At 39.8% G+C, this 15421-nt stretch overlaps 1 protein-coding gene across 4 annotated transcripts in view; it reads left to right on the top strand.

Annotated features, from left to right (window-relative positions):
• The window catches only part of PDLIM3 (PDZ and LIM domain 3), a 31793-nt gene extending 16798 nt beyond the window's left edge, over positions 1–14995 (top strand). For 2 of the 4 annotated variants that reach the window (XM_004382770.2, XM_004382769.2), the window contains 4 exons: positions 4457–4524; positions 11991–12125; positions 13309–13434; positions 14737–14995. In XM_004382770.2, coding sequence (XP_004382827.1) covers positions 4457–4524; positions 11991–12125; positions 13309–13434; positions 14737–14926 — 519 coding nt within the window. In that variant the 3' untranslated portion in view covers positions 14927–14995. Of the gene's footprint in view, positions 1–3899; positions 4088–4456; positions 4525–10100; positions 10365–11990; positions 12126–13308; positions 13435–14736 lie in introns of all 4 variants that reach the window. The other 2 variants (XM_004382767.2, XM_004382768.2) reach the window with 2 other exon arrangements.
• Positions 14996–15421: the final 426 nt, after the last annotated feature.

Here is a 15421-nt window from a genome sequence, read left to right as displayed (position 1 = left end):
AAGTTAGGCAAGGGACTCAAAGGTATCATGTAGTTATCACAATACTGGACAGATGCTTTTCAGAAACAAAAATGGTTCTTTTCTAAACAAGAAAAAAGCTTTTCCACATGAAGGAATCTTGACATAGAAGATTTGATAGTAAAGATGTACCTCCACGCACAGTCAAATGGAATGTGGATTGAAGTCATCAGTATTTTCATGAAAACAACTTTTATCTACAATGCTTTGGCAACTGGAAGGCAGCCTACACAGAACAAGCTTTCATAATTCCCATTTCCCCAAACTCCTCCACAGTGAAATATGGAAAACACTTGAAACAGATCACTGAAGAAAAAATGGTTGTTTAAGGGTGACTTTATTTTCCATGTGAGGAGTGAGCGTGAGGAAGGGGTGATTGTTCATAAATTCCAAGTACATTTCAATAGAGTCATTTCCTCAGTGCGGTTTGATCAAATAGTTGATTGCTTGGTATAGTTTGTTTCCCTCATTCCCCTGACATTTTTTTCTTCTAAGTGTCTACATGTGTGAATCAAATGTGCTATTTCTCTTTGATCTGGAAATGGCCTCAGTCCTTGGACTGAATTTATCATCTGTGGACTTCTCCAAGTACGAAATCGAAAGATGAACCATCTTTGAATGCTATCATTGCTGAGGTCATTCCAAGGACTTGGGAGGCTGTTGTCAAAAGCTGCTTTTCCCCAGTGTCAGCAGAGCTCTGTCGAATTATCTAGACTTCACTCTGGCAGCTCTAGCATTTTATTAATCCAAAATAAAATATGCCCTTTAATATAAGCTCCAAAGGTTTAAACATTATATTTCAAGATGCATTAGTTAATTGGAATGATTACTTATTGAATTCCTAAAAGATAAGAATAATTGGTATGGTTTTGTCTGGATAGGATAAACACAAGAGCCGGACTATATTAACTGCAATATAAATTTTTTACTGTATTTTGTGTAGCTCATGATTTTCCAGGAAAAATAAAAAGGATTTAAAGTGGAACAGCAGGCTTCTAATCGGTTTTGTCCTTTGATGATGTTAGACCATCAACAGTGATGTAAGATTTGGATACAATGTTGCCGCTCAGTGCAGGGCTTAAATCTCCTGTTTACCTCTCATGCACACACTTCCTCGTGCTGTTTGGAATGACTGTAGCAGCCCATGAACTAATGCTTTGCAAAGCCTAAATACAAATGTTTCTAGCCTGCATTAGAAATAGCTTTATGATCTGAGTGAAAAATAGAGAGGTTTTTTTTTTTTAAAACAAATTACACGTTTGTCACCTTTGCAATATATAGCCAAAATGGAAAATGGAAAAGAAAAAGCTTGGAGCCAATTAACTTACGTGCTGCTATCTAGGGGTACTACGAGGGATCATCAGCGGGTAAATACTGTTTTCAGGGAAGTTGCCCCATTTACATGGCCATCATCATCCATGTTTATTTGTCATTTTAAGGCTGAGAAGAAATAAGAGTAGCAATTTTTTTCCCAGTGAAGTCATTTTATGTTAACCAATTTTTGTAAATTAAATTCTATTTACCAAGATCTTTAAGGCAGGACATAATTTGTTTAAAAAAAACAGAAAAGCTATGTTCCACAGACTTGAGGCATTCGGTCCTGCCTGATTCACTCTTTTAATTAGCCTGAGGATTTATAATCCACCAAAGCTAAATTATAATGCAATTAGCCTTCTATCTTCCTTCACATCAAAAATACTAATGATGGCTTAGGTCATGGCCATTGTTATTACTTACAATAATTTCCAGTTCACTTTTTTATGCCATAATAATGGCCAATCACAATGGTTAATCATAAAATACAGTCAATCCAACTTCAGTATTTAATCAACTAAAACAATCAGATTGTAGCTCTTTATAAATGTTTGACTCCATCCATTGTCACATGTTCTGGGACTCAGCATTTTTCTAAAGCCACGTTTGGTTGTTTTAGACACTTTGCTATGTAACAGCAGCAGCTATGTAGTCACTCAGCCAACTCCTTGGCAGAGAGCCATTTTTATGGAGGAAAAAAAGAGCATCAATGAAATTTCAGTCAATTCAATCCCTATAGAATCACAGGCTAAGTTTTATTTAACTTAGACCTTCAAGTTCAGGAGGCTGTTAAAATATGCTGTCAAATGTTGATGAGCAAAAAACTGTTCTTTACCACATCACGAATATTCAGGTGTCATGAGCTTTGGGGCAGCAAGAGTTAAAGACTAAGTAGGCCAGCATTTGAGGCTGCACCCCCTTCTGCCTTGTTATAGCCATTTTCCTTCCAAAAACGTATGCTTTGCCAGAAGGCCTTGCTGGGGAGAAAGAAATGAGTGCCTGATCAAGGGAACCAAAAAAAGAAAAAAGCATTCTGCAGCTTGGGGTCCAGCAGGAAATTGTTGGTGTTTGCTAGTGTGAAACTCTAGTTCCGAGGCTAAGGAAGGGAAACAGAAAAGTACCATCTCACAACTTCCTCGTCGGTAGTGACATGAACAAGAATACTATCTTTTCATTTTTTTAAATAAAAATGATTTCTTTCCAGAAACATTTCAAATAATTATAAATTCATAATTTGAAATCTGTGTGAGACATTCATGGCACATTTACAAAAGTAAGTGAAGTTGATGTGAATGTGTGAGTGAAAATATTTTTATAAAGATTTATCTTATTAATTCTGCCACATGGAAAGATTCAGAAAGAGAACTGGCTCATGTATTTTAGCATTCCTCTTTGGTTTTCTTCTGTTGTTCAGAAGAAAAAAAAATTTTTAATGGCTTTACAAAACTTATAAATCTACATAAAAACTGGAGAACATAATAATTATAGGATTTCAGATCATTCAGGCATGTTTTAGACTGGGAGTTTAGAACTTTGATGTTTGGTCCTTTCCCCCAAAAGCAATAAAACGAAAATCCTTTGGTGGAATCATTATGTTAGCTGTCTCTGAAGTACTGACTTTAGCCTTTCTGGGACTAGAGTAAACATAAAGAGTTCTTTAATCACACATGAAATCATCACATTAAAAAACAGGTTTTCTATAAATGTTATTCCTACTTTCCTAAGGAAAAACAGTCTTAATTCTTGTCGTTTTTTTTTCTAAGAAAAGTTATAACTTGTTCCAAATTAAGCATTTTTGTTGTTTGTGCTGTTACAGGTATAAAGCCACAACAGAATTTTTACTTGGATTGTTAAAATGATCCAGTATGGTTATTCATAAAAGCTCATTCTTTTACTGCCTATGTTTTATTCCCCCATTTCTTAAAATTGGGGCAATTTTATCAAGATATTAATGAAAGAAGAGGAAGCAGGTATAAGTTCTACTTGAGAAAATAAGTGTAATTTTTTCATAAACCAAAATCTCATTTCTGACACAAAATCTCTGTATTCTAATGAGTCACACTGGAATTTCTTAAAAGTTCTCGATGTAGAAGTCAACAGGGAGAAGACAGGAGATACAATGTTTGAATTGTTTTGCAATATTTTGAATAACGTCATTTCCTTTGCATCTTGGTAAAGTAGAGGGTCAACGAAAACGAGGAAGACCCTCAACCAGATGGATTGACACAGTGGCTGCAACAATGGGCTCAGGCATAACAACGATGGTGAGGACAGTGCAGGACCTGGCAGTGGTTCGTTCTGTTGTACAGAGTCACTATGAGTCGGAACCGACTCGACGATACCTAGCAACAACAGCCTTTGTACCTTAACATTTGGTAGATAAATATGGCACATGTACATTTTGCAGAATAATCATAGGTTTATGCCCAACTCCTTCTCTAAGCAGGTAATTCATCTCCTAGTGGGTCATGATGCCTTTATTAACAATAGCAATGCTGTTAGTTCTGCTCATTAACGGCTTTGTTGCGCACTCTGTGGCTCTGTGTATTTTGTCTGCCATTGTACAGGAATTCAAACCCATTGGTACCGCACACAACAGAAGGGCCCAACCTTTTGTTGCAGCAGCAAACATTGACGACAAAAGACAGGTAGTGAGCGCTTCCTATAACTCACCAATTGGGCTCTATTCAACTAGCAATATACAAGATGCACTTCACGGACAGCTGCGGGGTCTCATTCCTAGCTCACCTCAAAAGTAAGTACTCGCCTTTCAGCTTACGGTCACAATGTTCTTAACAGAGATAGTATGGTTTCTTTTCCTTTCAAAAGTCCAGCTCTTGCTGTTTCATTTTTACTTTCCTGGAGGCACTATCAGATTTTTATTCTCAAGACAAGCATCTAGAACATGGTTCTAATGTTCTCCAGCCCGATCAGCCAGTTCCTGAACATTTAGTGAATAGATGTTTAAAAAGAAGAAACTGCCCTGGTTCCATCACCCTTCTTAGTCACATGAATATTTGGTGGTAAAAAAATTCTCTCTGTAAAATTACCATTCATTTAATTTTATCTAAAAAAGCATATTGATTTTCCACTGAGGGACGTTTCTAACTCTTTATTTTTACAGGATGTGAACTACTTTGAACACAAGCACAATGTTCGGCCCAAACCTTTCACAATCCCAGGCCGAAGCAGGTCATAAACTCTGAGATTGCGAAGTTTGGAGTGCATGCTTCTTTCATTAAATCCTTACTAATCACCACACAAAGTAACTTTGAGGTGTTTGGAGTGACTTTGCTCATTTTGAAACGTAGTTCAAAAGCAAAAGAAACAAACTCGCTTAGCGGAGAGAACGGATGTCAGATAACCTCCATTTCCAAGAGTAAACGCTGACAAGATTATAGAGCTGTGGGATTTTGTGCAATCACTGCGGGTATTTATAATTAGTACCCCTGCTGCTCCAGGGATCCCATTCGGAACACAGTGAACTTTGAGGCAGGTGGACAGGCACCGTACCAGGTCAGGAAAGCCAGCCAGCAGGAAGGAAAGCGGACACCAGCCCCTGGTCAGGAGAGGGGAAGCAGGTGGCGACTACGTGGGAAAGCTGGGTGGTTTTCCTGTTCTTCCCATCCTCCCACCTCAGCACTTGCCGCTCATTGCACCTCAGAGCCCACTGGGAAATCCCACTAATTCTAGCTCTTACATAAAACTAAATTTTCAAAAGCAGAAAGGCCACTTGGAGGAGAATGTTTTCCCTTGGAGGAAAAGCAGGATAAAGAAAGAGTAAGGAAGAAGTGAGGTCTCGTGGTTTCTCTCTTGGGTCCACCACAACCCCCACCAGATGCTGTGAAGTCTACTCTGACTCACAGCGCCCCCGTGGGTGTCGGAGGAGAACTGTGCCCCATAGGGTTTTCAATGGCTGATTTTTCTCAAGTAGATTACCAAGCCTTTCTTCTGAGGTACCTCTGGGTGAACTCAAACCTCCAACTTTTTGGTTATCAGCCGAGCTGACTAACCCTTTTGCATGACCCAGGATAGCAATGTACAAACTGGAATAATAATGAGCCAGCTCTTAATTGTTGTCTGTCAATCAGAGAAATGGATCATCTTCAGATGATCCTTTTGGAATGTCTACTCTAGAAATTGAACTCTAACCTAAGGGAGAGGACAGTAATGCCTTGTATTTTGATAGCAGGAAATAGTGACTTCAGGAAACCTCAAACCCACCCCTCTGACCGCAGCTAAATCAATCAGCTCAAAGAAAGGAGGTTGGTGGTTAGATTGGATTGATCCTACCTGGTTGTTGTTGGCTGCTGTCGAGTTGATTCCAACTCATAGCAACTCGTGGGACAGAGTAGAACTGCTCCATGAGGTTTTCTTGGCTGTAATCTTTACGGGAGCAGATCATCAGGTCTTTTCTCCTGTGGAGCTGCTCGGTGGGTTCGAACTGCCAACCTTTTGGTTAACAGCCGAGCACTTAACTGTTGCACCACAAGGGCTCTTTCCTAACTGGTTAGGAACACTGAATAATGATCTATATCAGATGTCCCAAACTGTCGGTCCATCAAAACCAAAAGCCAAACCCACTGCCATCGAGTCAATTTGACTCATAGTGACCCTACAGGACAGAGTAGAACTGCACCATAGGGTTTCCAAGGCTGTAATCTTCACAGAAGCAGACTGCCACGTCTGTCTTCCAAGGAGTAGCTGATGGGTTTGAACCGCTGACCTTTTGGTTAGCAGCCAAGTGCTTTAACCACTGCACAGCCAGGGTTCCTGATGGTCCTAGGTGGATTGAATTTCTCAGGTGTGCTTTATTTTTACCATCCCGGTGTTTAAAATCTTAAAATCCTTAGATGGGACGTGCAGTCTCCAGCTTGTCAAAATGCCCATCACTCCTAGATGTATTATTCCTGGCCCATTTTCATGTATGTGTGACCCTCCTGGCCCCTGTGGACATCTGAGTGTATGACCCTTCCTGTGGATGGCCACTACTTCACATATGGTCTCCGTGTGCAGACCTTTTATAAGCTAGAGTCAGGGCTAGAGGGTTGCCTCAAAATCAGCTGACAATTTCTGTAACATCAAACCCAGAAAGGAGCTCTAAGGGTGAGAAGGGCAGGAGAAAGACGCTGAGAAGGCAATGACCACCAAATAGATCTTCCTCACTAGACTCTAAGCTCAGTGTCCACAGGGCCCTTGTCTGACTGGTTCAACACCCTCAGCACCTAGAAACACAGCGAGTAAATAAATACTCATCAAATACAGGAATAAAATCCCGAGTACCCAGTATTTCCTGAGTGAGTGTCAAAAAGAGTTAGGAGCTATTACCCTTCCCTCATTCTCGAAAGTCTGCACAATCTTTTCCTCCTCCTTGTTTGCTTCCATTCGGTTTCCCTCTACGTCTTCTTCTGTTTCTCCACCCTCAACAGCTTCTCCACTCACCCCATCCCCAATAACATAACAACGCTGGATTAAAAGTTAAAATGCAAGTATACTACTGAAGAAATATACAATTTCCAAAAGAAGCGTTGTGAAGTTAATACCCTTGCATTCCTTTCAGGTTAGCATGACTAAGTCCACTAACTTGAGCCTCGTGACTTCAGAAGGCTAAGATAAAATGATGCATTAGAGGGACCCATGTCTCTGCTAATGACCTAGAACACATTTCATGTTATAAAAATTCGGGGCAAGTTAGGGAGATCCCTTCTTTTGTATTTTAATTTTCATTTTAAACAGGGTGATAATGATAAGCCACTCATGATTTTATCATTTGAAGGTGCCTTCTTCATATGGCTGAGTTTGGATGAGGGGAAGGAAGGAACAGGGGTGAGAGGATTTTCATTAAAAACAAGTACAGTACACAAATCTGACAGAATTTTCAAAATCCCTTGATGACCCTTCCTTTTCCGTATGCCCCCTCACGAACTGCTCTAGCTTCTGAATTTCTTGTTCCCACCAAATGATTCTTCATCGGGGTGGGATTTTGAGTGGCTGCATGCCATCTACAACCACACTATTAATGAACAACTTACTCTTTTCTTTCATCAGAAGGAAGTTGGAGACGCTAGACTGGTAGTATGTTCATCTCCCTGGAGTTTTGTTACTAGCTATGATTCTTTTCATCATTTCATTATAACTGACGTATATTAAAAGTCAGTATTTTTGTACGCAAATAAGTAAAATTTTAAAACCAGAGCTATAATTAAAAATATATACAAGGTATTTTATAGATCCAAATGATAAAATGGAATTCTGGGAGTGGTTTTTGGACAAGGCATTTCCAGAAATCTCTGAAAATGTCTGCACACACCCCAGGGAAATTGGTTCCCTGTGTAAAGACCTATCAGGGGTAACATGGTTGAGTTCCTGTCAACCTTACAGGTGATCTTGCCAAGTCACTACATCCTCCTCAGGACAGCTTGCCAGGAAGAGGCCATGGTGACTCACGGTAATATCCACAGTGACCGAAGTCCATGAAAACTACTTTTGCAAAGCATCAGATATTTTAAAATCAGCCCAGAAAGTTGTAGACAGTAATTCTTGTTTGCTTAGGGTCTGTTTCCTAATATTCAATAGACGCTGGGCCCTAAATAGAGTGATAAAGGAACTAAGGAAATAGAAGACACAATCTTTGCTTAAATAAAATTATACACACAAACATGCATGTATGCAAGAACACTAACAGAAAAAGAATCTCTAATTACAACTATAAAGTAAGGTACATATGTAAGCTCTAAATTGATCATAACTTTGCCTATCAATAAACAGTTCCGGATAAGTAATCCGGTGGCAATCTGCCTGCCTTGAGCCCTAATCATAAGCCTTTAATGCTTTCTAAAGAACTATAATTTTCATTTTTGTATAATCTGTGCTGACTGCATTTGCACTGACCGCATCTCACTGAGAGGAAAGTGACTTCTTGGTTTTGGGTCAATTCTCTAGGACAATGCGCAAGCCAGGGCTACGTCCAGCGCGCGCAGTCAGACTGGTCAATAAGCACTTGTTGAACCAAAGTCTCCCAACGTGTAACTCAGTGTTCCAAAATCCTAAACTACAGTGTCATGAGCTTCCTTACCCTTAGGTCAAAACCACAGGATCCTGACTAAACCGCCCTACAACGGAACATTGACTTCTATTCTTTCACCCGGTGAAATGGATTTCAGGGGTCGTTGTAGTGTTAAAGCTGTGGAAATGGTGAATAGGCCACCTGACATTTTTGTATGTGATCTAACCAGTTTGCACATTGAGTTTCTAACAGATTCTAAACAGTCAGGAAGTGAAGGAGTGGGTCGATTTTTACCTAGTTTAAGCTGTGTAGATGGTTGAACCGGTTAACACAAGACAAAAAAATTTAAAAATCCATCTAGTAACACGAGCTGTCCAGACTAATCCGGCTGATGAAACAACAGTGATGAAGTTAAACTCATCACTGCCCAAATCCTTTTGGGTTTTGCCATCTCTGTGGGGCTGAGGTTAGCATTAGCAGCCCTAGAGAGTACAGTCAGTGCAGGTAAGGGGCCACCCTTGGACCTGAGAGAACACTGACATTGAGGTAAACACACTATAGAAACCTGTTCTGTCTTGACTTTACAGCCAGGCTAGCTGGCAGGCGCGGCAGATGCTTACATTAATGCTAATACCTTTTTGGTTTTATCTTGAAGGACTGTGCTTTTTTTAATCTCTTAGTAGATTCTGTTTCCTTGTAGAATGCATCTCTCCTGCTACACATAAAATGCACGTAGGAAAATGAGTTACTGTTGTTGGCATGTCTACTGGCCTCCTATCCAGTTTCATAGAGAATGTGAAACCTCCCCAATTGTTTCTAAATTTGCATGACTGGCCTTTCTGATGTTTTAATAATTCTCCCTCAGTTTGTCCTTTAAAGGAAATGAAAAATGTGCATGGCAATAAATGTGTGCTTCCAAATTTTTACGTGAAATGACTATGTCTGAAAGAAATTTAGCTTTGCCCCAGATAGTGTCCTAAAGAGTCAAGATCACCTTATTCACCCTCTAATCATTTATTTCAAGGTGACAAGCATTTATTGGCTGTTCCCAGAGTCTGAATTAAACTGCTGAACAGTTTTTAAAACTGTGTTCTTCACAAAATTAAAGAATTAAAATAGAAAGAAATGAAATAGTGGCAATAAAACTTTTATAAAATTGCCTTAAAACATAATCTTTACCACATAATCTACTAGTTCCCAATTACTATTCATTTATAGCTCAACTGCATTACTGAAACGTACTTCTTATTTTGAAAAGTTTAGCTCAAATATTTGACTGAATCTTCATGCTTTATATTCAGTTACAATTTGTGAAGGACCATTCATTAATATTTTAATTTTAAATATTCAGCTTCAGAAAAGTAAATGGATGTCTGGTCAATATAATTTCCCAGCATCATTTGTCTGGATAGTGTCAAGTTTAAAATTATTTGGCCTATTTTTTTTTAACGAAAGGATAGTTGCCTCTTTTTCTACTGACTTTATATACAACTCTTTCTGCATTTAACACTCAACATACATAGTGCCCGGTAGAACAGAGCCAAAAAATGCAATATCGCCTATCAATCATGAATTTTCTTAATTTCTTCCCTTTTTTAAAATAAATTCTTGCCAGAAATAATCGTTTTGTTTTAATTTGATGTAGTTGACCTCTCAGTTCTCGTGTCTTGCACTCATTTTCACCTCTCTGCACTTGTTCTCTGTGTTGTGTGTCTGGACTTTCTGGTTCTTCTGTCATCTCTGTGGCGTGTCATTAACACAGTGGAAGCAGCACTCCCTCCGGTATTGATGGTGGCAGTGGACGTAGCACCCCCTCTTCCGTCAGCCCTCTTAGTACTATTTGCCCAGGTGACTTGAAAGTTGCTGCTAAGATGGCCCCTAACATTCCTTTGGAAATGGAACTTCCCGGTGTGAAGATTGTCCATGCTCAGTTTAATACACCTATGCAGTTGTACTCAGATGACAATATTATGGAAACACTTCAGGGTCAGGTTTCGACAGCTCTAGGGGAAACACCCTCGATGAGGTAATACGGGTCTTTTTGTACCGTGGGCACATTAACTAAACACGTGGGCAATGTCGAGTTTGCGGGTGTCTTTTAACATTAAGGCTTAATGGAAAGAAAACTATGTGAAAAACTTCTTAGAAAAAATACTAACGATTTCTTGCAAATATGTAGGCCTGATGATAAAGGAGACTTGAGGAATTAACTCAGTAGAGCTTTATGTGATAGCAATAAAACGAAATCATGTAAGGGCTAAATGTCTATGTCTTTTGAAAGCTACAATGTACTTTACAAGTGTCCAGTATAATACTTCTCAAAAGTGATGTATAATCTAGTATACCCATTATCTCACCTTTGTGGGGTCAAAAACTGGGAAGAGATGGAAGGTTCAGAGATTTATAAGAGATGACACCTCTTCTCTGTCCTAACAACATCTTGTGGAGAGGTAATTATTTTTTCATTTAAGATGTTTACTGTGGCTAAAGGTTTACAAGTGAATACCTCACAATAGTAATGTAGATATTTAATTTCCATTGACCTCTGTTGACTAATTTCTTCTTTATTATGAATATTTGTTCAAGGTAATTTTACCATCAAACTTTTTTAGTTAGAAAGATTTATCACAGGATAAAATGTTATTACTTCCTTCATTATTACAGCATCATTTTTTTAAGTTAAAGTATCGTAATGCCTCAGAGTGCTGTGTAACAACAGGTCAGTAAAGACGTCTCTTAGGACAGACACACTGAGCTGATAGTGTAATGTACCTCAAAGCCGATTGTCAAAGAATTTTAGATATATAAAATTTTTATTTTCCAATATGATACAAGTAATAAAAATATGTGCAGATAGCAACTATCTTTTCTAGATGCCATTAAATGACATAAGGTAATGAATCACGTAGTGCCTGACTGGTAGTATTATTGTGATACATTGTTATTGCTTATCATTAATACCGTTGTAGAACATGTATTAAAATACAGCTGCTATCATTGTTGTAAATGATCTACAATGTAGCTATTTAAAATATATAATGTAGTCAGTATAACAGACTTATGTGTGAAAGCTTAAACATTATGTGCTGTCAAACACTGACAAGTTGAATTTTTTCAATTTATAAAGAAAACAGTAACTTTTGTTATTTCCAGGAATCAACAAATCAAATTAACCTTAGAAACAAAATTAAATCATACACTTTTAGTTTAATATCAAAAATGAATCTGAATTTTACTGACAAAATTGTGACAAAATAATCAAATTGGGCTCACTCCTACACTTTCTATAATGTGTGTATGTAACCTTATTTCTGAGAGAAATTAATATTGTTCACATTTGTAACTATATATCCATCAGGCACAGATCTTATTTTTAAAAATTATCGTTTCTTAACAGTCACCTTTCGGTTGCCCTACAAAGTATTTTGCCAAATGGAAAATTGCCTGTGTGACTCCCAATTACTCACTGACATTTTCGAGGCAATCCATGTGAATACTCACATAGTATTTTTAAGTGTAACAATTAACTGGAAAGTCCTAGGTTGCTGTACATGCAGTGACCACGCTTACCCATGTTACGGGTAAGTGACCACACTTACCCAGTGCCTCTCGCTGCTCCTGACGATGCCCCGCCACCACACGTGTGTTTCAGTGAACCCGTGGCCTCAGTGCCCCCCCAGTCTGATGTGTACCGGATGCTCCACCACAACCAGGATGAGCCTGCTCAGCCTCGCCAGTCAGGCTCCTTCCGAGTGCTCCAGGAAATGGTCAACCCCGGTGAGCGGCCGTTAATGTCTGCTGCTGTGTCATTGTAGAGGCTGGGAGGTGGGGGTGGGAAGAGGAGGCCAGCAAAGACACTACCGGGAATGAAAGTCTAACACTTGGTTTTAGTCAGTAATCCAAGGAATCTTTGCTCAGAAGGATTTGGGTAGTACGTGGTTTAGGAAAGGAACCACCAGGAGCTCTCCAATAGCCACTAACTGAAGCCAGAGGTAAGAGACACCAAATCCATCCACAGTAGTCAAAGGCTAGCTTAGCTTATGAATCATAACATATAGTTAAAAATGGATATTGTAAAATTTCTTCCCCTCCCCCTACACTACAGAGTATCATTATCATCATCCTTAAAATCAAAAATAATAGTAACAACTCCCATCTGTCAGTTTGTGGTACTGTGGTGGCTTGCATGTTGCTATGATGCTGGAAGCTCTGCCATACCAGCAGGGTCACCCATGGTGGACAGTTTTCAGCAAAGCTTCCAGACTAAGACAGACTAGGAGGAAAGGCCTAGTGATCTACTTCTGAAGATTAGCCAGTGAAGACATTATAGATAGCAACTGAACTCGAACATAGCAACAATCGTGAAGATGGCACAGGACTAGGCAACCCGTCATTCTGTTATACATAAGGTCGCCATGAGTCGACGCCAACTGGACGGCACCTAACAACGACACAGTGGACCCTACTGTGGTCCAAACACTGTGCTAAGCACTTTGCACACGTTATCTCATTTAATCCTCACAGCACCTAATGAGGTAGGAACTATCATTTTCCCTATATAACAAACAGGGAAATGGAGGCATAGAGAGGGTGGATTGTCCAAGGCCACACAGCCAGTAAGAGTAGTACTGGGTCTCCAGCCCACTGCCGCTGTCCTCCGGATCCAGTGCTTTTCCACCCCCAAGAGACATATACTGTACTTTCAACACTGCACAAAAATACAAAGCGTTCACTGCTCCCTTGAGCATTTTGTACCAGCTCCCTCCAACAACAACAACAAATGTTCTAACTAATTCCTTTCTGCAAGACGCTCTATTCAGAGCAAAGTCTCTTATGCTTGAATCGACCCTGTTCCTTCTGAAATGGTAGTGCAGGCGCAACTTAAGAATTCTTTTAGGTTAAAGTGCACACCTTAAAATAGAAACAAAGTACAAACTATAGCCAGCTGTTCCCTGGCCATAAATGGAAAGGCTTTGTTTTTCAGAGGACCGTCCTGCTGGAACGCGGAGTGTGAGAGCTCCAGTTACAAAGGCTCACAGCGGTGCTGGAGGCGCGCAGAAGATGCCATTCTGTGACAAATGTGGCAGTGGCATTGTGTGAGTGTCATCTTAACCCAGGAATTCACTGTAAAACTTGGAGCCAGTTCTCTAGTTCTTATACTTTAAGACCTTACATGTAAAAGACAATTATGAAAAGCTTAAATATATCATTTGATTTCCATAACATTTAGCATATGTAAGGAACCAGCATTCCTTAGATGTACTCTAAAATGGGTATGTAATGTGCCACAACAATCTTGACTTAGAGTTTCAGATATACTCTCATGGAAAAAAAAAATGACCCAAAAGCATTTTAAAAATCAGTTTCAAGAATCAGAACTTTCACTTCAGAAAGCCCTTCCTTTGTTGGTGTACAGTCTTTGAATACTTCCTTTTCTGTATAAACCCCAAAAAACAAAGACAGGAGTTGTCAGGTTGTTAATGAAAACACATTATCTTTACCCAGTTTCTTAAGTTACACAAATGTTAACATATATTTTAAAAATACAGTCAACTCCCATTTCAAGAGACTTTACGTTTAAATGGCCACACTTGCTCTGCTAGTTCAAATCTTCAAGCGAACCAGGTAACTCTAACCTCTGCATGGCGTCCGTCCTACATGGCCACTGCTGCCATCCGTGTATTCTCTTTCTCCACATTAGCTCACACACTGAGGCGCCATCTGTGCAATTAGCCAAGATACACACCCCAGGAAGGCAGAGGGAGATAAGCCTGGATAGAGCAAAGGAAAAACGTGGGAGGGACAGAAAGGAAAAACCAGGGCAGGAAGCTCAGGGGGAGAGAGAGCCCCAGTAAAAATACGATCGTTTATGATGTTACCAAAGCAATTATTGCTTCTAAGCTGGAGTAAATGGTTTTGACAGTAGAGGCAATTCCTCCCATCCCGCAGAATTCCATCTCTGCTCTTTGATCTGTTCTCTCTGTGTTCCACAGAAGAGATCCTGGACCACCAAAAGACAAACAATCTAGTTGTGTAGACAACAATCTTGGTCAAAATCAGGACCCTTCACAGAGGTGTTTGTCTTCTCCCTATCGTGTCTCCCTCTTTCAAAGAAACTATGGAGAATGCTCATGAAGTAGGAGTCTACAATTCGTCCTTATCAACTACTTGTTTAAAAGTCTGAGAAGTACCCATACATAAACATCAGAGAGACACACGAGATGGTTTATGACGGTGATCTTGGATTTCCCCGACAATGACACAGAGCTCCACAGCTGGAGGCCATTGCTTCCCAAATGCAAAACAGGCAACCTCTGCCTTATCTGTAATGTTTTCTCCCTCCGTTTCCTATTGGTTTTGGTTTTGTGGTTTTTACTTGACCTCATGTTCCCCAACAGTGGTGCTGTGGTGAAGGCACGGGACAAGTACCGGCACCCGGAGTGCTTCGTGTGTGCGGACTGCAACCTCAACCTCAAACAGAAGGGCTACTTCTTCGTGGAGGGAGAGCTGTACTGCGAAGCTCACGCGCGAGCCCGCTCCAGGCCCCCCGAGGGCTACGACACAGTCACCCTTTATCCCAAAGCTTAAGTCTTAGACAGAGGGGCTCGCACGCACTCACCCACACGCGTTCACACAGTAAGACGTTAATGGATTTGGCCAGGAGTATAGCAAATTGTAGCCCCCAAATCTAAAGCCGAAGCTTTTCAGTGGTTATCTTATTGTGTGTTGAGGAATGGGAATGGGAAACAAATGGCTGCTGTGTGACGAAAACATGCATTTAATTACGTTTCACAACGCTTTTTATCTTTGGGGCTAGCAATAACTTAATGACATTTGCAGCAATAATTTTTTGTATGTTATACTCCAAAATTTACCTTGATACTATGACCATCAAACATGTAAGCATCAAGATACTTTTAGAAGTCTAATTGTCTTTCCTTAACAAATTCAGCAATTGTAGTAACTGCCAAATAGCAATCTTGTATTGTGACACAATCTGCAGTTGTCTGTATCTATTTGAACTCTTATAGCGCATGCAGGGAGAAATTCCCTGGATTTCTTTAGTTCATATTAAAAAATTAT

Source organism: Trichechus manatus, unplaced genomic scaffold, assembly GCF_000243295.1.
Source record: "Trichechus manatus latirostris isolate Lorelei unplaced genomic scaffold, TriManLat1.0 scaffold00099, whole genome shotgun sequence".
Lineage (NCBI taxonomy): Eukaryota > Metazoa > Chordata > Mammalia > Sirenia > Trichechidae > Trichechus > Trichechus manatus.
Note: the sequence above shows the minus strand (reverse complement) of the source record. Positions and strands in the feature narration are given on the sequence as shown.